Source organism: Protomyctophum parallelum (genome assembly GCF_964188405.1).
Source record: "Protomyctophum parallelum genome assembly, chromosome: 14".
NCBI classification, from domain to species: domain Eukaryota; kingdom Metazoa; phylum Chordata; class Actinopteri; order Myctophiformes; family Myctophidae; genus Protomyctophum; species Protomyctophum parallelum.
In genome coordinates this window covers 31,431,722-31,456,703 of record NC_139709.1, presented here as the reverse complement: position 1 = coordinate 31,456,703, position 24,982 = coordinate 31,431,722, and the positions used below count along the sequence as shown (strand labels likewise).

General features: G+C 42.9%; 2 protein-coding genes across 5 annotated transcripts in view; both read right to left on the bottom strand.

Annotated features, from left to right (window-relative positions):
• The window catches only part of agap3 (ArfGAP with GTPase domain, ankyrin repeat and PH domain 3), a 163,082-nt gene extending 149,374 nt beyond the window's left edge, over nucleotides 1-13,708 (bottom strand). For both annotated transcript variants that reach the window (XM_083782403.1, XM_083782404.1), the window contains exon 1: nucleotides 12,916-13,708. In XM_083782403.1, the coding sequence (XP_083638529.1) occupies nucleotides 12,916-13,279 (364 nt within the window). In that variant the 5' untranslated portion in view covers nucleotides 13,280-13,708. The remainder of the gene's footprint in view (nucleotides 1-12,915) is intronic.
• ripk1l (receptor (TNFRSF)-interacting serine-threonine kinase 1, like) overlaps nucleotides 1-24,982 on the bottom strand; it is a 64,365-nt gene that overhangs the window by 27,527 nt on the left and 11,856 nt on the right. The window contains exons 10-12 of one of the 3 annotated variants that reach the window (XR_014570290.1): nucleotides 24,713-24,862; nucleotides 23,715-24,424; nucleotides 22,869-23,588 (exon numbers count right to left, since the gene is read on the bottom strand). Coding sequence is in view for 1 of the 3 variants with exons in the window: in XM_083782402.1 (XP_083638528.1) it covers nucleotides 24,126-24,424; nucleotides 24,713-24,862 (449 nt within the window). In the remaining 2 variants the exon portion in view is untranslated. Of the gene's footprint in view, nucleotides 1-22,868; nucleotides 24,425-24,712; nucleotides 24,863-24,982 lie in introns of those variants that run through there. The other 2 variants (XR_014570289.1, XM_083782402.1) reach the window with 2 other exon arrangements.

Here is a 24,982-nt window from a genome sequence, read left to right as displayed (position 1 = left end):
CTAAGGAAAGTTCTTAAACGTTACATCTTTGTCCACTGTTTTACACAAAAGGCAACAAGATTGCCTGGAAAGCAAATAGCTGGCATGCTGCCTGGATATATTGCCTTTGAAGTCACACACACAGACACACACTCACACACACTAGACACCCGAGGTCACGGCGTCAGGGATCATCAAGCCTATGACATCTACATATGGAATGTGGAGCCACGGTGATAATATCCAGTTGACACATGTTAAACAAGCCATATTGACAGTGCGCTCACCTCAAACAAGCTAAAACCCCAGAGCACACTTATAGGCTTTCCTTACTAGTTTCATCAAAAGAAAAACAAAACATTCAGAACTTCACACCATAGACCATGCAAGGTTATGTAAGGACTGACTCCCATTCTATTTCCATCCGAGTGAGACAGCAAATGTCATACTGCAAAAATCGTGTAGTCTTTAATCCAAACACCAAATGTGCCACATGATTTTAGCCCTGGTGTTGGTTGGTTGTAGCGAGGTTAAAAAAAGATGAAGCTCAGAATTATCCTCTGGAAAATAAATGTGTCAACTACTGGCAACGTGACCCTTAGGGCCGATTCATACTCCTATTTTACCGCTGTTTCGGCGCTGTAGTGCCGAAATGATTTCGGCTCGTCAGAAAAATTCAGTAGCACAGAAGAGCCGACTTTAGGACGGTACCCGCCCCCCCCGAACCTCAAATGACGTCACATTGTAGGCTCTACAGAGTCGAACCGACTTTTATTCGGCTCTAAAATAAGAGTATGAATCGGCCCTTACAATTTCTACAGACTTACAAGAACGAGCATTCCCCATAAACACACCAATAAACTCACAGAATAGTGACAGCTGACACAATACAACACCTCCATCTAGCTTCAATCTTTTTTTCCCCCCCTCAAAAACTATTCCAAAACTATTCCAAGGCACGCCCTTGAGAGAGCCAACTGATACATAAAACTGTGACATGGCCCTGCGCTATTAAGAAATGTGATTTAATTTCCACAGTCCTGCAACCTTTAAATAGACTGCGTGTTCCCAATTAGCTCCCATGAAATGGGAGTTTGGAGACTCCTGACTCCAGTAAAACAACCACCACAGTCACACCGTCATACTCCACTGCATTGTGGCCTTACACATGCACAGCTATGCTATCACACTCATCTGCATTATGGCCATACATACTGTTATATTATGAGTTGCCCATGTACATCTTAGTCTGTGTACTTAATATGTATTGTGTACTGCCTGTACTGTAGCATACTTTATGGATAGGCTACGAGTAGCCTGGAACTCACCTATGCTTTCTATGGCATAGGCAGCTCCTGCCGGGAGAAACTGTGCGCAGCTGCTGGACATGAGACTAATTAATTAGAGCGACAGAGAGAGAGGAGTGTGTGTGTGTGTGTATGGGTGTGCGTGTGTGCGTCAATTTAACAAAGGTGCAGACGATCAGAAATCAGCAGAGAGTGATCGACGTTTGCGCTACTTTTTTTCCTCCCTGGAAATAAAAATGTCTGTGTTTCCGAGGCTAGGCTACGAGAGACATCTCAGCGCCAGCAAGGTCAGCCTTGCTGCATTAGTCATTATCATGTCACGCTTCTATGTCTCATATCTTGTTGTCACGTCATTATTATTATTATTATCACACACCACCCAGCCTGCACACACTACCAGTCAGTTAGAAAGAACCAGACGAGGGTCCAATTAGAAACACAACACATACACCGTCGTCAAAATGGTGGGCCCTATTGTAAACAAGTGTAAATGCTTTATGGTGTCGTCCACTCACAGTTAACAGTCTTTGTATCGAGTTGTACTTGAAATATACTGTAATTCTGCAAACTGTTAATAAATCAATCAAACATCCTCCACCACATTATGGCTTTACACGAGCCGTCATGCACTACTACTATCCTACTCTACCACACCATGGCCTTACACATGCACAGCTACTTTATGCCGTCATACTCCAATGCATTATGGCCTTACACATGCCATATACAGTATTTCCTTTATGCAGTTTCCTCTTCAATGTGTAAAATGCATTCCCCCGAGGGCCGGGAATGTATGAATTATCTCTTCAGAATGACAGGATAAAGCTTGAGCTATCCTTATTCATAAATGTTGATTCGGGACCATTGATTCGGGACCACTGCTCACAGCGCTCAAATCACATGGCGGGAGACATTTAAATTGACAAATCATCAGAATCTTGTATCAATATTTGCATTAGCGCTGAGCAATACATGAATATTATATCAATCGAACACCATAGGTACATTCTTCCATATGGTGTGGGAGTGTCCGAGTGTCCTCACATTTTGGAATTTGGTTGCTACTAACCTTTCGACTATTCTACAAATTAACATCACACCCTCCCCATCTCTATTCTTATTAAATGATGTATCCCAGTTGCCATTAAATAACACCCGTATTCATGTCTTCTTTGCTGGCGTAACGGCCGCAAAGAAGATGGTTGCTTCGCACTGGAAACCGCCTCATACATTGTCATTTCGCCAATGGGCTTTGACCTTTCTAGATATAATGTATCTAGAAATGTCTACAGCAAGATTGCATGGTGCAAAAGAGGAAAACATTGAGATTTGGTCTGGTATTGCAGATTTGGTTAAGGGCATGGTTTAATCATCATTATTATTATCATTATTTATTTATTTTTTGTTTCCATTGCACAGTAGTAGGAGTAATGACATTTTGTGGCATCTTTGGTCTCGGGGGGGAGGGGTGGGTGGGATTGTTTGTTTTTGTTTTCTTTGCTTTTGCTGTTATGTGTTTTATACGTGTTTTGTTTTCTTTAAGTCATTCATGATGTTAACGTGTCTTATTGTGATTTTTGTCTTAATTAAAAAACATTTGATAAAGAAAATGAATATTATATCAATATGCTGTTCTTATTATCTGATCCATTTGTTTTTTTGTATCTGACTGATATAACTGCCGTTCATCTATCTATTGTGATATGGATACACTGTTGATATCGTCTGAAATTTTGGATATTGTAATATTGTGATAGCCAGGGCATAAGTCTTTCCTGATTTTAATGACTGCATTGCAGTAAGGTTATGCAATTAAAATGTGATAACTGATCCGTTATATTATTATCCTTTACCCACTTACTGTAGGTCAAATATAACTTTTAACTAACATATTATACGGTACCCATTGTTATACGTAATCATGATCGCCCATGGCTGTGTACTTGAACGTGAGACACAGGCTTACGAGAGACATCTCAGACAGCAAGGTCAGCCTTGTTGCAGTAGGCACGTTATTATGTCTCATATCTTGTTGTCACGTCACTAAGATCCAGCACTATATATATATGTTCCCGTTTGTGTAATAAACTTTGTGAACCTTTAGCGTGATACTGTCTCGTGTCGCGTTATTGTTCTCCCGAGCCCGCCGTCGCAGTCGCCGTTCCGAAGGAATACTTCAACCGGATTATCACACACCACCCAGCCTGCACACACTACCTGTCTGTCAAAACAGACGAGGATCCAGTACTTAGAGTTTACAACACCTATTACAATAAATAAGTAGGCAACTGATTAACTTATTTATCAAAAGACTCATTGTGTAAACATTCTGTGAAAGCACCAAGTGATATATTGATTGTGTCCATATCGCCCCAGCCCCATTTGCACTCGATCCCAGGTTTATTCTTCACCATCACCCTGCCATCCATATCCATCCCTAACCGGGACAGGGCCTGGCCTCTTCCAAACAGCTAGACACGGGACCGTTGGCAGGCTGACGGGACTAGGAGGCATATGCGCCATTCCATCTGTTGCTCCCTCATTGGCTTCCAAAGCCCTGTCCACTGTCAGTGGCCATCTGGTTGCAGCCCTGCTGCAACACACCGGCAGGAAACACAAGCACTTCCACAATGGGATCTGGACGATGCACCGGTTGGGGGAGAAAGAAAACCCCACAACAAAAACCTGAGGGCAAATTTTAATTGACAATTATCTTGACCTTAAATAAAGAAATAAATAAAGGCACAGCCAATGAAAATGTAGATATAGTATATTATATAACATAAAATTATATAATTGTTATCTTCTATTATGTGACATATATACGAGACAGAGCTGATGGTCATGAGGAAGTCCTGGTTGTGAAAAGCAGATCAATTAGTTGATCTGCAAAGTTCACTTATCCTTTCTCTCTAGGCGAGGACAGTTCAATCAATAATGGCGTGATGTCAATAGCACTCCCTTAAGAACCCACAGAATGAGGACTCCAATTTGAGAAATGCTGCCACAGTAACATTTAGTGGAAAAGCAGACCTTTTGGGCATCTAAATTAACAACTTAGAAATAGCACCTTTCCTGTACATTGAATTGGTTCCTGCTACTTCTGGATGAAGATCATTTCAATCAAAACCAAAAAAAAGCTGCTCTTGCAGTCCACTTTCATCTTTCTGTATTCAGACAGTAACTGAGCAGCATATCAGTGTTCACAGCATAAATTCAAGGGTGGGACTAACACTGCTCACTTATTTTTGCCTGTAGGAGAAAGTGAATATTCAGTCAGCGATGCACAATACGATTACTTTTTCAGAGAATAGGAAAACTGCATTTGAGCTCTGAAAATCAGCGCTGTTCCACTTTAATTCACCATAATACCAGCTACTCCACTCTCTCCTATAACAAAAACTAGACCATAACAAAACCCAATAACACATTCTGCCCCTTCTACCATTTCCAATTGCAAAGAGTATATGACTTTCCCTTTTTTTCTCCTTTTTTCAGAAAACCCAACCAGCTCCTCTCCAGCCCTTCACTTTCCGAACACAAGAAAAGATTTAGCTGTCCATCAATGGGAGAGAGCGCCTTTGTTCAAAAGGCACAATGGGGGACATTCTGCTGTGAAGTATAGCGTCACACTCGCCAAGCGTACGCAGTGGTGCTGCGGCAGCGAATGGCCACAGGAGCTGCTCATGCAAAAGGCAAGCCCCCTGACCCCCCAACAACAGAACTCACAGGCCCCCCTCCGACCCCATGGTGCCCTGCATGTGCGACCCACCAGCTCGACTCATCCCCGATGGCCAAAAAGGTCAACAGTCACCGAGTCACGTCGTCCAGCGTTGAACTTACTTGAATGAGGCTGTAATGAGCATTTTTTCAAGCGGGAGATGAGAGAAAACTGTATGGGCTCTAATGACAAAACAAAGAGCCTTTTCAGAGAGAGGCGTGTGTGAGGCCCGTTATCTGTCATATGCCTCTGCCAGGGGAAAAGTCTGCTGCTGCCGCTAGTTGGTCTCCTGAGATTAAAACCTGGCCATGATGTAAACTTGCTGTGAAATCAAAGCTGTGAATCCCCCATTAAAGGAGAATTCCATGCTAGAAAGCTTTCTTAGGCCTAAAAAAAAAAACCTTTGGTTTCCGATTGGCTGTCATTTTTGGGCTGAGTAGGTAGGGAATTTATTTTATTTTATTTTTTATTTTATTTTTTCGTGGGAAGGATGGGTAGCAAGGAATTTATTTTATTTTATTTTACTTATTTATTTTTTTCGTGGGAAGGATGGGTAGCAAGGATTTAAAAAAGAAATCCTACGGCAATGATGGATAGGCTTCTACATATTTCATATTTTGGCTATGTGAAATAACTGTGGCAGTTTTAATGGTTAATACAACTTTACATTGTTTTCATTACACAGTGACATATACCTGGAGTAGAGGCAGCAGGTTTAGAAAATAGGGTTGCTGATATTTTCTGCTGCCCTGCGGTTGGCTTTTGGCTTTTTTTTGGTGGCATTTTAATGTGCGGAAACACAACAATATCGGCGTGTGTTATTCAATGTGTGTTTGTGTTTCCCATTGAACCGGGTCTGCATGTCACGTTAAAACATGTTCCCCTGAATATTTCTGTCGGAGGCAGCGCGGTTTAGTTGAGAGAGTTGCGACATCTCCGTTCACTGCTTATTCGTGGGGCTGCATGCGTCATTGATCAGTCCATTGTCGTCACTCTCTGTCTCTAAACGGCTCTAGTCTAGAGGCTGCGCTCCGCTCCCCGGTCAGAGCTGAGCAACATGGCGGCGCACAGCGCGCTGTGTTGACAGTGTTGTTACAAACGATAGTGGTTCTACAACTATTCCTACGTGGATTTAATTTTTTATAACGTAGGATGAGGTTGCGTGTCCCGATGGTCTCATCAAAGAGAATTTTAATGATCAAAGACCTTTTTGGTCTTGACTCGGTCGTATTCTGAGCTTCTTTTTTTTTTCTTTTTTTTTTTTCACCAAATGCCAATAAAATAATATGAGTCGCGCATATTTAATAGAGTCGGTCGGCAACCGGAAACCAACGTTTTTTTTTTTTAGGCCTTACCTTTATTTGTATTTGTTACGTCCCCACCAAAGAGGTCCATGTGTTATTTTGTGCAAAAGCACATTATTGTCCATTTCCCCTACCATAAGCCCTCAATGAATTGCATTGAATTGAATGGGGCTATGGGGTGTCGTGCTAATTCACTTATTTCCATCGCTCAAAAATAAAACTAATTGGTATATATCCTCTCTTCATAATGTAAATAGTGTCCCAAGCGGCACACTTTACTACTTATTTTGATGGAAATAAGTGAATTAGCACAAAAACCCAACCCCCATTGGTAGCGGAAAAAATGCACTTTTGCACAAAACAACACCTGGACCTCTTTGGTGGGGACATAACTACAAATACAGGTAAGAAAGCCTTAGTATGGAATTCTCCTTTAAATGATTAAATATGGCTGACAAGGAACTTGCCTCCATCCAACATAGTAGGTTTGATAATTAAATGCTACAGGGGATCTGACAGTCTCTTCCAGGTGAATGTGAAAACAACAAGCGCACACTAAAAAGGTGGTTGCACACTGGACGCGCTTTTCGGAAAACCCCGATGGAGAAACGCTGCTAAGAATCCGAAAAACGTGTGCAGGGACCTTTAGTGTCAGTTTTAAGTAGGATGACTGACATGCCAGCTTCATTTCAGGTTGTTCCCTTTCATTTTTATAACTACATTGCTTGCGGAAAATAACTTAGTATAGTATAAAAGTGAATTACTTTTTCACTTGAAAATATTTTGCAGACTTTGGTATAGAGCATCTCTACAGCCAGAGCTCTTGGATCATTCTCCCATTACCTTTGGTAGAAATTGGGCTGACTCCAAGTGACTCAATATCCCAGAGTTGGACACAATCCAGGCTTTGCAGATGTGATTATCTGCTTTCTCCTACTTACAGAGGTACAGCTCTTTAGCCAGCAACTCACCCAGCTACTCTATATAAACACACAACATTCCCCCAACCTAGTCGTTCTAAATAACATAATTAAGAGTCGCAGGTGGTGTGGCACCGACTGACTTTTCCAGTTCTCTGTCAAATCACTCTGTAATCCATAATTAAAAGGTGTGGTGATTTGCAACTGGCTACAATGAGCATATTTCAGTAGCTAGCAGCAGAAGCACCGACACAGATGGCCTATGGTGATCAATATCTTTAAATGATTGTGTCCCCAGTCGCCACGCCACCGGCAGTCATCGAATCCCCCATCCTCAGCCAGCTCAGGCTTCATAACATTCATTTGAGTGAATTTAGTCTCCATTTCCTGTCACATTAAATGTCAACCAATATTGTTTGACTCATATCCTTGGAGAACATTTGGCATGCACTGGTCATAATATGACCCGTGTTTTCTGACCTCGGTCACTGAAATAGTGTCAATTAAATGATTGTCTCCACCAGGTCGAACAGCCGAAGGCCAGATGGCTTTATGTTTTTGCCGCTGTCCGTCTGTCCGTGTGTCTGTCTGTCTGTCTGTGAGCTATTGCACAGTTGGACCGATCGGCGTGAATTTGCAAACTGCCTAGAAACGTTTGCAGGCCCATGGTAGGCAACCTGGCCTGGCGGAGGCCTGTGCTCCGAGGAGAACACTTATCTAGTTTCAGCATGATTTCTTCTCGGGTACATTGTGTAAAGTGGGAGTTCCAGACCCACAGGAACGCACCCAGGGTGCCGGCCCGACTCCGGCGAGCCGCCCCGCGTCCGAAACGGTTGAGAAATGACGTGTGGGCGTCCCGCTACTGTACCCTGTACTGTACTGTCACTGTACTGGCACACCCGAAATCACCATACAGTATATACAGTTAATATGTGCGTGTGTGTTTGTGTTAGGTTGCGCACAGGTGGTGAAAAACAACCATGCTGTTTTTCTGCTCAGACGCACCCACCCGCCCAGCCAGCCACCCACACACATAGCTCCGTAAGGGAGTGGTTGCACCACTCCAAAATAAATCATCATTCTTTGGAATCGGGTGATGCTTTACAGTCTCCTCGGTAATTGACTGGTGCAGGGATGCAGTAGGTAGGTACCAAGCAACTGCTTAGATGCCACAGTCTGCCAGCAAACTTCTACGCAGGCTTCCATCTGTCTGTCGTGTGCTTTCTGTATCGCCATGTGTCGCATCTCCACTGGTATTTCTGTACACAATGTTCCATTATACTCCCAACCTGAAGTGAGTGCAGGCGAACAACTCCCAGTCTGAAATCCCTGTGCAGCCAGCTCGGGAATCTATGGATTTAGGCACTACTCTGCTGCCCTTGCCCTGACATTGGACCACCAGAGTCTTAAGGGAAACGAAATTTCAATTATAAAAGAGAGACACGGTTGAAATTTCACAGGCTAACGTAATACAAGATGATTTCCGATATTGCCATAGCAATGTGTGAGTCATCAAACTGATGGAATTAAAACTTGTTTTGCCCGTTAGAAGTGTCAAGTCAAAAATTCTCAAGTGCCATGTAATCAGAAGTCCTAATGAGAATGAAATCCTTCCGGAAATTAAGCGCAATGCTCTGACCTACTAGGGCATGGGGCGATGCATGTGACTTCAAATCACTTATCACCATTCCAAACTTCTGCCACGGTTGCTATTAATGAACGATACATTTCTTTAAAATGCAGATCTAAGATTGTAGATCAACCATTTTCACTATACTATTTTGTACACCACCATTGCACAATGAAGTATAATACAGGCGGTGGTTAAACTACTTTGATTGATGATTAAATGTGTCAATTCGTTGATATAAAATGTTGGTTCTAAAAATGTTGGTTCTAAATATCAGACAGTTTCTATATATTTTCGGTAAATTGCCCAAGCCAGGCAGGCCTACTCTGATACAGTGGCCTCGAGTCCGGGGGTGCTTGAGGGCTGAAGCACCCACTGACACAATGGGAGCGTTCGGAAATAGCGCACTGTGCAATGCAAACTAATAGGCGAGTGCGCTCCCGCACTGGGGGGCACCCACTGCCGTTATAAGAACTTTCCGCGCCTGCTCTGACATATTTTATTTGCCAACTTAAAGCTAAACTAGATAAAGTGCCCCGAGGGGCACAGGTCTCCACCAGGGCAGGTCAGGTTGTGGCCTCCTGGTGGCGCTATAATAGGCCAATGTGAAAAGGGTGCAATTTGTTCTCATGCCTTAAATGGCAATTGGATGATTTGAGGCTTTTTGTTCCAAAAATGTGTTTTGAAAAAAAAACACCTGTTGGTGGCGCTATAACAGGACAATGTGAAAAGGGTGGGATATATTCCTCAGCCTAGTAGGAAAGTGCGTGAAAGATTTCACGTAAATTGCACGCTGCGTTCATGATTTGAGGCAGTTAGCCAATTAGGATGGAATATGAAATATCAGACAGATCCGTCTTGAACACATGACTATAGAGATACTGTGACGATTTGCGGGATTTTTGGACAGAATCTGGAGGAGCAAAAAATGTTTTTACAAAAGTCGGCCTCCTGGTGGCGCTATAACAGGCCGTTCTGGAAATTTTGGGGCAGAGTTTCATCGTTGGCATCCAGGGAGTGCGTGTGTGCAAAATTTGACATCGACCGGGTTAACGGTGGCGGAGATTAGCTGGTAACAGACGGACGGAGTGCAAAACATACTCTCTCCCCATGCCTTCGGCCCGGTGGAGACAAAGAGTTTGATTTGAATATAAATTATGGCAACAACCGGAATGTCTCTTGCAAATTAAACTGGGGAACCAATGAACACTATTCCCAGGGCATAGGCTTGTTAATGGAACACTCCTCCTCATTGGAACGGCTAGCTAAAAAAATCAAAAATTCACATTAGAGATAAAGTATGAGAGATGCCTTACGTCTTTATTAGCGCGTACGGTGTGAATATACCAATATTTTGAAACGAGCTTGCTAAGCTTCTGACCTTATTTTGAGTCGTGAAATACCGCAACATTTACCCCCGCCATTAGGTATTAATTCGTTAATAAAGGCCCTCACAAATCTGCTATTCAGACCAATCAATTATGCAATAAGGATATGGTATCAAATATCATGCCAGAAGAGTGTTGGATATGCATTAGCTCATCCATCTCACTCATTATTTGTATCAGATGTGGAACCCCTACAAAAATTCTACTTTGCATACATACTTGTATACAATGTGCATACATACTTGTATACAATGTCCCTGAATACTGTCGGCTGCTGCTGGACAGACAGGACTGCTTTTAAAAACAAATCTAAACGTGTAGTGTAGGTGTGTAGCATAGAAATATACGATTGCGATTCACGGTTTGTTCCAAACGGATTGATTAAGTCATTCTGTCTTTGAAGAGGAATAGTATTACAATAGGAATTTGTTCTCTATTGACAAAGTTACTCAAATGCCAAAATAGCAACGTACAGTCGTACACCAGAACCTTCCAAACTTAAGAAACTACTAGTACTTGACAGTAAATAGTGCAACGTGATGAAAGAGACACTAACCTAGCAATTCTCTGATGAATGGTTTTAAGCTTTCAAAATGTCTTATACATGCACATATATAGTGTACATCTAGGTCTACATCCGATCTAACCACCACCACAAAGATTGATCTAAAAAAAGAAGAAGACCTCGGTAGCAACAGGGATCTTCTCTCTGAAGACTATAGGATTTCAATTCATTCATTCTCAACTAAAGGCATGAGCCCACTGGTTCCTTAGCAACAGACTCTCTGCGATGAGGCAAAATTGAAGAACGGGGCTGCAGTTCTAGTGCAGGTGAATAATGTAAGTCGCACAATGTCTCCTGTTGCAGCTCTTCAAAGCAACAGTGGAGGTTATTATACGAACATTTCCATCCATCTGGCATTGTAAACAACAAAATAAAGTATCGAAATGAATGTAAATGTGTTTTTCATGATGGTGCATCCGACAATCAGATACATGTTATCGGGTTATCAAAATATCAACAGTCTCTTCGGGTTAAAACAAGATGCTTCAGTCAAAATCGAATCAATTGGAATGTTTACAACCCCTGGCAATGGAAACTATGTAACTATACATTCCATTACTAAGCCTAAAAGACAGACATAACAACAGAGACCCACTGGTCAATATTCTGAACAAGATTACTTTCATTTTCATACTGCTTGTCCTGAACCTGGAGCATATAAGGTCAGATTGCACAAACGTGCTGTTCTTGCCTTACACCTGCCAGTGCAATACCTGCTATGCAGTTTGTGCAGTTATCGATTCATGGTATGGTTGTGTAGAACAGGGTTCAATAAAGCCAACCTGCAATTGATATAAGCCAATGACAAAAAATAAAACATTGAAATTCAATATTGTGAGAAAATGTACTTTCAAATTTACAGACTATAAACTTAAAATAAGTGCTTTGTTGTAGTTATTTGATGGGAAAACAGAAGAGTAGGCACACTCCGGTATGATGTACGATGCCAGCAATGTCTTTGGAGCCGGTTATGTAATTCCTCATTTTTCTCAGATAAAACACAACAGCAACACATTGAAATGTGAGCATTTTCAACCTGAGTGTCCATGAGACGCCATTGCTTACCTACAGTCATTCTATATGTGAAAATGTATTTTGGCTACAATATTTTGTTATGCAGTCTCACCATTCATGAATCAACACCTTCAAGCATAGTGCCAGAGAAATGGATTAACAATACATTTTGGCAGCCATATGTTGATTCCTTTCTATTGCTATACATTCGGATTGCAGTGATGCTTTTACTAAATTCCTCGACTTGTTTCCAATTTTAGTCAGTAAATGTCAATAATTTTACCATGCATCCAACATTCGCCATTGAAATCAACATTAGATTAATGAGTTACAACATCAGTAAACATCAGGCTAATGGACATAACAGAATACTAGCCATCAATTGAGAGCTCCCATCATTAGGAGCCTTAGCAGAGAGCTGACAGTTTGTATCTTCAACTAACAAATACTGTAGCCTTCTTGAGTGAAACTGGATGGTTATAATAATAATAGTATTACTCTCAACTCAAGGCATTTCTTCACAGAAGTTCACACACACACAACTGACACTTAACTGACGTGCTGATCCTGAAGTACAAGTTACAACTGTAATTCCATCATGTTAGGCTTGTTACCCCCTGCTTGATAAAGCCATGTAAAAGGCAAAGCATGACATTTAACCATATAGTGTGGTCATCTTTTGGCATTTTGTGTGACAATGTGTGTGTCACTTACTTCAGCCAAGTATACACCCTGTAACACATTCTTCAGAACAACTAGATCTGACAGCTAAACTTAGGCTACCTCTCGAGGTGGTATGTATACATATTTATAATGTATGTGGACGGTCAAAATTATAAGGACCCTGAAATCCCCTAAATCCCGAGTCCTGGCCCGATTTTGTCCGGCAACAAACCAACCCACCAACTGTCTGTGATTGTTGACACTTTTGAGCGCCCATGGCAACAATGTTATTGCCACCAATGTGAATCACAGAAGGTAATCCCACCCCACCCCCCCCCCCCCCCCCCCCCCCAATGAATGAACGGCACTAAGCCACAGTGAAATCAGTCAGTCAGTGATAGTGATTTCACTTTACTTAACTCACCTTCAATAGAGATTACGTGTTCGCGGATCTGATTCTGCAACGCCAGGTCATCGATGCGTTCGATCAAGTCGTAGATGGCGTAGATATTCGGGTGGACAGACTCAAACCGATGGATCTCGGCTCTGATGGCCGCAGAGTTGGACAAAACAAACTGGGAGCCCGGTGTGCCGGGCTGGGCAGTCTGGCCCGATACAGTCCCCGAACCAAACTGACCACCCCCAGAGCTTGCAGATGATCCGGATCCAAACTGGGACGGGATGGACTGGGGTACTGGAACAGGCGCTGGGACCGTGCCTGGAGTGGGCATGGCCGGCTGCGACTGCTGCGAGATACCGGACACTGGGACACTCGACTGGAAATTCATCTTGGTTTGAAACGACTAAACTCTTCCAGACTAGTAATACACAAACTACAGTTGTGATGCAGACGATGTGATCAAAAGAAGTCCCCGCAAATCAGTGGTCTGAAGGCGATCGGCGCAGGAGCATCAATAGTTGGTCGCCAATTGCAACAAAACGCGGTTCTTGTTCATATTATTAAAACTTCACTGTGATTCATTGTCTGTTATTGGCTAGCCGTGTCCAGGGCCCTTTTTTCTGTGGCTTACAAACCGCAATAGGCTACCCTATCACTAGACACACCTTTATGGGGAATACAGCTGGAATACACAAACCGTTTTCCTTTTTTAGTTGCTCTGGTTGTAGGAGACAATGGGCTAGGCTTCAGCACGGCGCCCAGGCTGGTCCGCTGCCTTGAATGCGTTGTCTCTCTGCGGCGCTGAAATGAAATAGCGTTTCTCTCTTTGGTCCAAGTGGTCCCTGCCCAGCAGCGCCCTCCTCCGCATGCTGAAACGTCACCCGTCACGTAATTGTACTTCTGATGGGGGGAGGGTGTAATTCGATTGGATGGAGGGGGAGAATAAAGCAACGTGCACATCATTAACAATAAGCCTACCTGACAGTTATGCAACCAAAATGTGTCGTATGGTAAGAAAACAATACCGGTAGTTGTTGGTGTACTGGTTATGGAATGTAATGTAACCTATTTGTGATTGTGAAATTGTGAATCCACACACGAAATTCTAACACTAAATTTATACAGATTCATACAAATATATCAACAAAGTAGGCAAGAAGAGTACTAGTTACAAATGCAGACAGTAGACCTGAAAGCAATAGCTACATTATGGCCGACCACTTTTTACACATTCTATAATTTTCAATCATTCAATTATTTTTGTATAGCCTAATTGGTATAGGCTATAATTGGGGTTTTAACCAATTATGTTACAGGTTTTCAAATTGTTCTAAGTTTTCCTTTTATGACTACAAAAATCACACCCGTGTGAAGTAAGGGGCGCTAATATATTAAAGTCTAACTCTTGTTGCTATGATTAGGTGATGTAATCGTGATGTAAAACAAACACAGACAAAACAAACATTAAACTTTCTTTATTGTTAATGGCATTTAATGTTTGTGTTAGGGACAAGATGACGTACATTTCCCTTCATTGTCAATGGCGTTTTTAATGTTTAACTAAAAACAAACATTAAACCTGTATATAGGAGGGGCTAAAAATAAAATATGCCTAAAATATTTTTATTTAATTAGACGTTTTACATAAATTGCTGTGCCATGCAGCAGGCCACAGTATAGGCTATACACTAGCCTATACCTTTAATTCCCATCCCGTCCTGTCCATATGGAGCACACCCACTTCTCAGCCTATTATCACAGTTCCATGCAGTGCATGGATGGTGGGTCATGGTTTTCCACCATCCTCCACACTATGCCCACTTTATCTAGTACCTCTACTGCCATATTAAATCATAAAACATGCTTTGTATTCTGTCTAAGCAGACAGGGTTAGACAGGCTATAGAGCCATCTGCTGGTGTGAACCACAGATTCTGCAACTGTTTGCAACCTTAAATGGTGAATAATTCATATTTTTGCTGGCAAGGAACTTAATTGTTGTTATTTGACTAAATTATAAATTGTGATGTAATTTGTCCATTTCCACATTCAGTTTCGTGGATACACATTATGACGAATTTGGTGGTATATGCCTTAAAAATAACCAAAAATAGAAATGCACTATCGAGCTGCCAAAAAACATGCAGTTCTTGCCTTACACCTGCCAGTGCAATACCTGCTATGCAGTTTGTGCAGTTATTGATTCATGGTATATGGTTGTGTAGAACAGGGTTCAATAAAGCCCATTTGCAATTGATAAGCCAATGACAAAAAAATAAACATTGAAATTCAATATTGTGAGAAAATGTACTTTCAAATCTACAGACTATAAACTTAAAATAATTGCTTTGTAGTTATTTGATGGGAAAACAGAAGAAAATATGCCATGCCGGAAGGCAGCATTCAGGATAATTGCTTTTTTCCCCAAAGTCTCCTGAACTTGAACGCAGCATTTTGCGTTGAACAATTTTGTTTAGAAATCCATGCTCTCAACGCGTCGCAGAGTGACCCTTTGTGAGCTTGTAGATCAGCTATTTTCGCTATTTGTGTCCAAAAGTGCCTTCTTACGAGATTTCAGCCTCTGCCCCTCTAACACTTTCTGCCGGTCTCACTCCAGCGCCACGCCATCCAGGTGGCCAGTGTACTGTAGCATACTGTATTGTACCATACTGCACTGTACCATACTGTAGCAGGCTGTACTGTACCATACTGCACTGTACCATACTGTACTGTACCATACTGTAGCAGGCTGTACTGTACCATACTGCACTGTACCATACTGTACTGTACCATACTGTAGCAGGCTGTACTGTACCATACTGTACTGTAGCAGACGGTACTGTACTGTACTGTAGCAGGCTTTACTGTACCGTATTGTAGCATACTGTACCGTACTGTACCATATTGTACTGTATCGTACTGTACCATAATGTACTGTACCATACTGTACTGCTGCGCCCTGTGTGTCTGTGTGTGCGTGTGTGTGTGTGTGTGTGTGTGTGTGTGTGCGTGTGTGTGTGTGCGCGCGCGCATGTGTACGTGCATGTGATGTAATTTGCATCACCGTGAAATGTTGCGCAATAACATGATATTTCATGCCAATGCAAACTGTACAGAAATGATGACAGTTGCGTGGATGCAACATTGTGCGTTATGTCTGGAGTCTGGACAGGCATGCAGTAGGTATTGTGCATGAAGAGATTTGTGCAAACAGTGTGGTCAAGATAAGAATTGCTTCACATTTCCCCCCTGAATTTGTTTCAGTATTAGGTGGATTGATAATGAGGAACTGACTGCGTCTTTTTTCTGTGTTCTCACATTGGTTACTAAGCAAAATGGTATGAAGATGCCAAACATAATAGACCTACCTCTAAATATAACAACTGGCAACACATGTACAGGTCCAAACCATGTGTTATCAGCCTTCTGCTACCACCTGTTGACCAAATTTGGAACTCTCCACCCAGTTACATTCCATTCTGCAATACATTGAATCTTTATTTTAGTTTTTGCCCAAAATAGGCACCCCAAATGTGGTTAATCTAACAGTAACACTAATCTTATAGAACGAACTACCACTCTCCCTAAGAAGGGCAGAGTCTGTAGATGCCTTTAAAAAGCTGCTAAAAACCCACTTGTTTTGTAAGCATTTTGGTTTGTAATATTGTCTACATACTGTATGTACTGTGTATTTATAGGTATTTTATTCGCTGCTATACTTTAATGCATTGTACTATTGTTTTGTGTCATTTTATTGTACAGCACCTTGTAACATTTGTTTTGAAAGGCTCTTTATAAATACATTGACCTTACCTTACCTTACCTAATCTAACACTGACACTAATACATTCCACCTTCATCACAACACACAACCACTCATTTGACTTTTTCAATGACTTATTGTTATTGTATATCAACACAGTCGGTCCACTATGCAGCACGCCCTCGCATCTAGTGCTAGGCTACAATATTGGCTAAATGCTATTATTCCTCAAATACAAACCGGGTACAGGGTACTGAGGGTACTGAGGGTAGCTTGCTCTGCACTGGCCCGGTTGGGCATCATTGGGTTTTCACTATGCTGGTGGATAAGATAAGGTAATAAGATAATGGTATAATGTGCATGCCTATTTTTGTCTCCACCAGGCCAAAGGCATGGGGAGAGACAGTGTTTTGCGTCCGTGTGTGTGTGTGCAGTACTGAGTCTGTCCATGTGTGTGTGTGTGTGTGTGTGTGTGTGTGTGTGTGTGTGTGTATACGTGCATCCGTCCGTTCCGTCTGTTACCAGCTATTCTCCGACACCGTTAACCCGGTCGGCACCAACATTTGCATGCACACTCCCTGGATGCCAATGATGAACCTCTGCCCCAAATTCCTCAGAAAGGCCTGTTATAGCGCCACCAGGAGGCAGACTATTGAAAAACACGTTTGTCTCCACCAGGCCGAAGGCATTGGGAGAGAGTATGTTTTGCACTCCGTCCGTGTGTGTGTGTGTGTGTGTGTGTGTGTGTGTGTGTGTGTGTGCGTCCGTCCGTCCGTCCGTCTCTTACCAGCTAATCTCCGGCACCGTAAAGGGAGGAAACGGGTCAGCGTACAGGGAACAGGTGAACAACATCATCAGCTATGGAGAGGACAATGGCCTCGTCCTCAACGTGGACAAACAAAGGAAGCTCACACACACACACTGGAACGCCTCACCATCAAGGGGACAGAGGTGGAGCAGGCAGACAGCTTCAAGTCCCTTGGCCTTCATGTGTCAAAACATCTGGGCTGGAAGGAAAACACTGTTGCTACAGTGAAAGAAGAAGCACAGCAGAGGCTGTACTTTATTAGGATGCTGAAGATGGCCGGACTTGGTCCTCATGCAGCCCCTTACTCTGGCCTGCAGAGGACTCGTCGAAAGCGTCCTCACCAGCGGCATCACGGTGTGGTTTGGATACACTACCCAAGCTGAGAGGAAATCGCTGCCACGAGCTGTCAAAAGTGCGGAGAGAATTATTGGATCAAATCTCCCTGCCATGGACACAATGCACACACAGCAACGCTGTAGGAGGAGAGCACAGAGGATCCTTAAGGATCCACACCATCCTGCTCACTCTCTCTGTTCGTGTGGAGGGACTCGGGACACAACCTGAGACACCACCGGCCAGAGAGCATCTCCACCCACACAACACGATTCCATAACAGTTTTTTCCAGGCTACTGTGCGACTATAGTAGCCCGATGACATTAGGGACGGTAGTCAATATGACCGATGAACTGACTCATGATAGATGATTTGATGATTGTTTTTAGGTAGACTATGAAGCACTTATTACTTGCGCAAGCAGAGCGCGCAAGTAATAGTTTCGCCCGGTCCGTAAGCACCGTCCCAGCCAACCCGCCACTTTTGATGTGTATGCAAATAAAACAGCAAATTGTGCCTGATTTGCTGGGACCAGATTACATACATGACCATATTTCTTACGTCAACATTGAGAGCTAGTCATACATATACTATATATATGCAATTTGTAAAATAAAATAGCAAATTGTGCCTGATTTGCTGGGACCAGAGTACATGGTGTGTATATGTATAACTAGCTCTCAATGATGACGTAAGAAATATGTGTATTAAAGGACCCAATGCCAGAGTGTAATTGGTCTTCGATTGTGACGTAATGACGATATGTTTTAGTGTTGGGAGGATTAAAGGTAATGTTCCTGTGTATACATGTATGTAACCTGGTCCCAGCAAATCAGGCACAATTTGCTGTTTTATTTGCATACGCATAAAAAGTGGCGGGTTGGCTGGGACGTTCTTTTTGCGCAATGTAACCACAGTATACCGCTAATCAACTTACAAATTACATATATATATAGTATAATGTATAACTAGCTCTCAATGATGACGTAAGAAATATGTGGATTAAAGGACCCAATGCCAGAGAGTAATTTGGTTTTGGATGGTGAAGTAATGATGATATGTTTTAGGTCACATTCTCACCTAATACTTCGGTAGACTCATGCGTATGGGCGGAGATTTTGGGATTCTTGCATATTTAATTTGCTGCGGTTTGCCTTCACACTGTCATCCGTAGCAATTGGAAACGCAGCAGGGGGGACCTTTATCAATGTGTTCCATTCATAAACCTAGCCTACAACACAGCCTACAACACAGTGAAATCTATTGTGATAAAATTATACTCATAACGTGCATGTGTCGTGCCGTCTGGGACTGGACACCCCCCCCCCCCCCCTCTCTCTCTCTCACTATACGCACGCAGCCACACACTGTTCTTTTGGGCATGCAGGCACAGCGCTGAGCGCACTGATATAACAGACAGCAGCGCAAAATGTTTACACGTTTATTGAGATGAAAGTTCCAGTCACCACTAGTCCCCATTCCCCACACAGTGACAGCACTCCATGTTTACGGCACGCACAGACAGACAGAATATTCTGTAGGCTATAATACTATTACACTGCACTGCAGTGTTCTTCTTTCTTAAGCAATTGATTAATGTACTCGTCCTCATTTCGATCAGGGCTTCAGTCTCCTCATTCGACCACGTCTATCCACGGTAACGGGACATCTTTGCGCTGCATAAAATATGCTTTCTCCGTCTCCAACTGTGTTCAGCTCCTCACCCACCACATTGTTTGCTTAATTTCCTTTATTTACTGCGGATTGCATTCACACCTGCACCGAATCGTAATCGAGTGCGATTGGAAGCGAAGCGAAACCCCCGTTTTTGCTCGGAGTATAATGCGGTTCTTTGATACGCATTACGCTTCGAATGAGCCTTCACACCTGACAAATCGTTTTAATTAAAACGAATTCTGCTGCGCATTTTCAGAAAGTGCACTTCGTTTGGCAGGTGTGAAGGCTCATTCGAATCCTAATGCGTATCAAAGAACCGCATTTTACTCCGAGCAAAAACGGGGGTTTCGCTTCGCTTCCAATCGCACTCGATTACGATTCGGTGCAGGTGTGAATGCAATCCGCAGTAAATAAAGGAAATGAAGCAAACAATGTGGCGGGTGAGGAGCTGAACACAGTTGGAGACGGAGAAGGCATATTTTACGCAGCGCAAAGATGTCCCGTTACCGTGGATAGACGTGGTCGAATGAGGACGAGTACATTAATCAATTGCTTAAGAAAACACATAAACACTGCAGTGCAGTGTAATAGTATTATAGCCTACAGAATATTCTGTCTGTCTGTGCGAGTGTCACTGTGTGGGGACTAGTGGGGACTGGAACTTTCATCTCAATAAACGTGTAAACATTTTGCGCTGCTGTCTGTTATATCAGTGCGCTCAGCGCTGTGCCTGCATGCCCAAAAGAACAGTGTGTGGCTGCGTGCGTATAGTGAGAGAGCGAGAGAGAGAGGGGGGGGGTCCAGTCCCAGACGGCACAACACATGCACGTTATGAGTATAATTTTATCACCATAGATTTCACTGTGTTGTAGGCTAGGTTTATGAATGGAACACATTGATAAAGGTCCCCCCTGCTGCGTTTCCAATTGCTACGGATCACAGTGTGAAGGCAAACCGCAGCAAATTAAATATGCAAGAATCACAAAATCTCCGCCCATACGCCGAAAGTACTTGCGCGCTCTGCTTGTGCACTAGTTGGCCATTTATGGCCTACTAGTGTGCAACATGCAAGTATGCACTCGACAGAGTGCAGTTCTAGTTTATTCTAGGATTTTATGTTGTATGTTTTTTATACCTGTCCCTTTTTTATATGCCGACCCTGGGACCTGCGCTCCAGGATTTCCTATGCACGTGCAAATGGCAAATAAAGTATATTCTATTTTATCAGAATATAGTGATTTAACATTTTAACAAAAAGATATCACGTAACCTTCATTATTAAGGTGTTAGTGAACCATGAGGTGCGAGCATAGTTGAAATGATTGAACGAGGGCTCCAGCTATAGTCATCAATCATTGCACAAGAGAGGAGATCCTGCCCCAAAATCTCGTTCTTTGGACTTTGGTCAACTTTCATGATCACCTCTGATGCAATTTATTTTCACCAGATCGTAAATACAACCCAAATAGGTTACCTCTTCTACTTATGATTATAATGGCCACCAACTGCATGTGGATTAGCTGTGTTTGTTTACCCTGCCTGTCATGTCACACAGCAGGTTTAGTGATTTCACAATGGGCCCCCTTTCCACCGGGATTGACCCGGGTTTGGTTATTTTTTGGTGGTTGTTTATGGTTATGTTGTGGGTTGTTTATGTTTATGTCTAGTCAGAATGACGTGGACCTGGTCCGCCCGCCTCCCATTAGTCCATTTTAATATAGGAAGATATAGTTCATTTGAGCCTTGGAGACAGTTCAGGGGGTTCAGGCTGCTGTATATAGCAAAGCCTTTGTTGGTGTGTCTTTCGTTCTTGTAGTCATATAGCCCTCAAATCTGAGAGAGCCTTTGAGAGTATACATGCCCCAGGACCAGGACATGCTGGGGAGCTGCCATGAATACTGTAACAGCCCTGGGGTTCATTTACACTTGACTGAGGGCCTGGAGGAGCAATAGTTATGAAACCTGAGTAAATTATTCAACGTTTCATCTTGCAGACAAGATGAACAAATTCAAATCATTACGCTCACTTTTACCTGAAGGACTTTTTAAATGATTATTCAAAAAATATTACTTGCACAGTTATATACATACTGTATGTAGACCGTCTACGCTCAAATCATTTCAATTTTATTTGTATTATTATTATATTTATAAAATCTATGCAGCTCTATAGCACCATGTTGTGGAAGTTCTGGTAATGTCTATGCTCTGGTATAATAATGGTGCATGTTATGCATGTCTCTTTTTCTTTTAAAGATTTATTAGTGAGTGTGACACGCAGAAAAGGCCGTCGGGCTCGGGAGTCGAACCCGCAGCACGCCGTCCAGCTGGTTTGGCAGCCTAGGTGCCCAGACGGTTGAGCTAACAGTCCAGGCCAAGTGTCTCTTTTTCAAGGTTTCAAGTGTCACACATCCCTCCTCTGAAACCCATGGCCCATTTTCAGGTCTCAGTCTTTTAAACTCACATTTGTGCAAAAACACTGATTGATGTGACGTTAAATATTTAGTTTTAGGACCTTTTGGATTCAAAGGTAAAGTTCTGATTCTGAATGCTCCACGCTGTTAGCACTGATGCAAGTTGTTCCATCCAAACAAACATTGTGCTACATTGTACATTGGGGCCCTTTTTGGTTTTCTAATCTACGCACCTGTCGCTTTTATATGCGAGGTATGTAGCCTATAATTCTGGGGAAATTGTAAAGTGTGGTTGGCTCGAAGGCACAGACGCCTTAGGAAATGTAGGATGCTCCGACTGATTCAGCTAGCCAATTAGGAAATGTAGGATGCTCAAAACTGATTCAGCTAGCCAATTAGTAAATGTAGGATGCTCCGACTGATTCAGCTAGCCAATTAGAAAATGTAGGATGCTCCGACTGATTCAGCTAGCCAATTAGGAAATGTAGGATGCTCCGACTGATTCAGCTAGCTAATTAGAAAATGTAGGATGCTCCGACTGATTCAGCTAGCTAATTACGATGTCAAGTCACCCCTATGATCATGGGTGGGGAATTATCCTCCCAAAACGGAATTGCTCTGTTGATTCAACCACCCTCGACATGTGATTAAAATTTGAGGGTGGATTGGACATTCCGTTGATTTTATGGCATTATTTTGTCAGGCCTATCACTGTGATGACGCTGGAGCTGTGTGTGGCAATGTGTGTGTACCTGGGATGCCTTCAGGTGCTGCAGCCTTATTAGTTATTACATCTGTTCACCCACTTTAAAAGGCTCTGTGCACGTCGTCAGCCTCTGAGAAGTTTGGTGGGTTGCAGGCCTCCACAGTTATAGGACTACCTCTCTGGCGATTTGGGGCTCTTTAGTCACCACCTTAGTCACTCTCTACGCAGCTCATGAATCTCTGCTGAAGTCCATTATGGTACTGTAATCCCCAACTGTGCGTTCAACCTATTCAAAGAGTTTATTTGTATAGGACACTTCATAGTTCTTGAAAACATTAAGACATTTAGACAGAGCATTAGTACTTTTACACATTTAAATAGAAAGACATTTAAAATATAACTGAAAGAAACTGAGAAGAAATGATGAAACAAATGTCTTAGACATCCCCAGATGGACAGAATAGACAGCGCTTTTTTGTGTTGCTTGAGTTTGCAATCAAGTCCATGTGGTCTTTTGATCAAAGTGAGAGATGATCAGTCAATTTGAACAGCAACAAACAGCCTTAAAATGCAACACATTATAATAAGCTCAGATGTTGTCAAAATTATGTCTGCCTTGCAGGTCTAGAAGAATCTTCAGATGTATGAAAAACAGAAAAAGTCCCAAAATTTAAAAATTCAAACTTTAAACTCACAGGGAATGCAAGAAAGAACAGCCACAACCGGAGCCATGTTTAAGTGGTCTAAGACAGGGGTTCCCAAAGTAGGGTCCGGGGACCCCCAGGGGTCCTTGAGGGAGTTCCAGCTAAATGATAGTTTGGAACCAAATGGACCCTAACATTTGGTTCCATTTGTACACTCTTGATTGCGGGTCCCAGAGATAGAAATGCCATTAAATGGGGGTCCTTATATGTCAAACTCAAGGCCCGGGGGCCAAATCAGGCCTGTGAATTAATTATCTTTTGCCCGCGGGATGATATTTAATTAGTATTAGAACTGGCCCTCTGATATATTGCATGGACCACCATAATACTAAAAGTCCCAAAATGCACTGCGAGTGCATTGTCACGTATCGAGGGCCCACAAGCGCAAGCATGCATCTTCTCTTCACTATTGATCAACAGTGAAAGTATATCACTTGTGGTCGTCTTTCAGCTACCCCTCTCCCCAAAAATGGCCCGTGTGTTGAAACACAGTCCGGCCCTCGACTTGTACCAATTTCTTTATTTTGGCCCACTGTGTATTTGAGTTTGACATCCCTGCCTTAGACTAATGCATGTCTGTTTAATGTCCTTGACATTAAACAGGTTCAGAATCACTGCTAGAGCCGTAAAAGTCTTCTCTCATGGGGGTCCTTGGCATATCTTTTCAAATGGGGGTCCTCGGGGTAATTGGTGTCAATTTGGGGGTCCGCACACCAAGAGTAGGGAGGTGCTGACCACGGGGGACAAACTTTAAAATAGAAAGGAGAAGGTCGCAAACACATTTTATTTGGGGGGGTCCTTTACATGACAACGTTTGGGAACCAGTGGTCTAAGAGGAGGAGGAAGTGCCCATGAAGGTGTCCAGCAGCTTTTGGATGACGGCTATTTTTATGCATCCCTCCAGAGCTTGGCACAGCTTGCCCACGGTGCAGCCCACGCTGCCTTCCTTCATCCTCCAGCGCTCCAGCATCTGGTGCACCTTCTCTGGCAGCCCGTCGCGGCTGTAGTCGTGGTCGATGGTGTCCACCTCCACGTCGGTCAGGCCGAGGCGCCGCGCGCAGCGCTTCCAGTTAGAGCCAATGTTGTCCCTTAACAGGTCCAGGTGCTCCTCGGTCACAGCATGCTCCTCTGGTTGTAACATTATAAAAGGGGGGAAATATCATGGGTGGTCTTAAAGCCGAAGCGATATCTGAGCTGGTACAACACTGCTATTCTATTCTGCCACCAAATATTCTCACTGAAAACCACCCTAAAAAGAGCAGCTGTCGCAAATTGCAACATGGACCTACTCTTCTAGTGTTCCAATCAGTAAGTTGAAGGTCTCCCACTCCCACATATACGTTTATTTGTGCTAGGGCAGCGGTCCCCAAACCTTTGTGTCAGTTTTTTAAACACATAAATATAGGCATGACTTACCATACTTGTGAATGGCCTCTTTGAGGGAAGAGGAAGCTGAACCGTTGGACTGAAAGGATGACAAGCTGCAAAGGGAATCAGGGCTCCTCAGGTGCAGGGTGTTGTTGTGGCCAATCTGGACACCAGTGGCATTTTGGATGATAAGTTTTCCTTGAACACACACAAACACACTTTAGTATACGCACGGAGATTACCTGGCAGAGGCAATCAAGCACATTTCAGAAATCTGTGTGTATGTGTGTTTGGTAACACGGAATCGCTTCAGAAAAG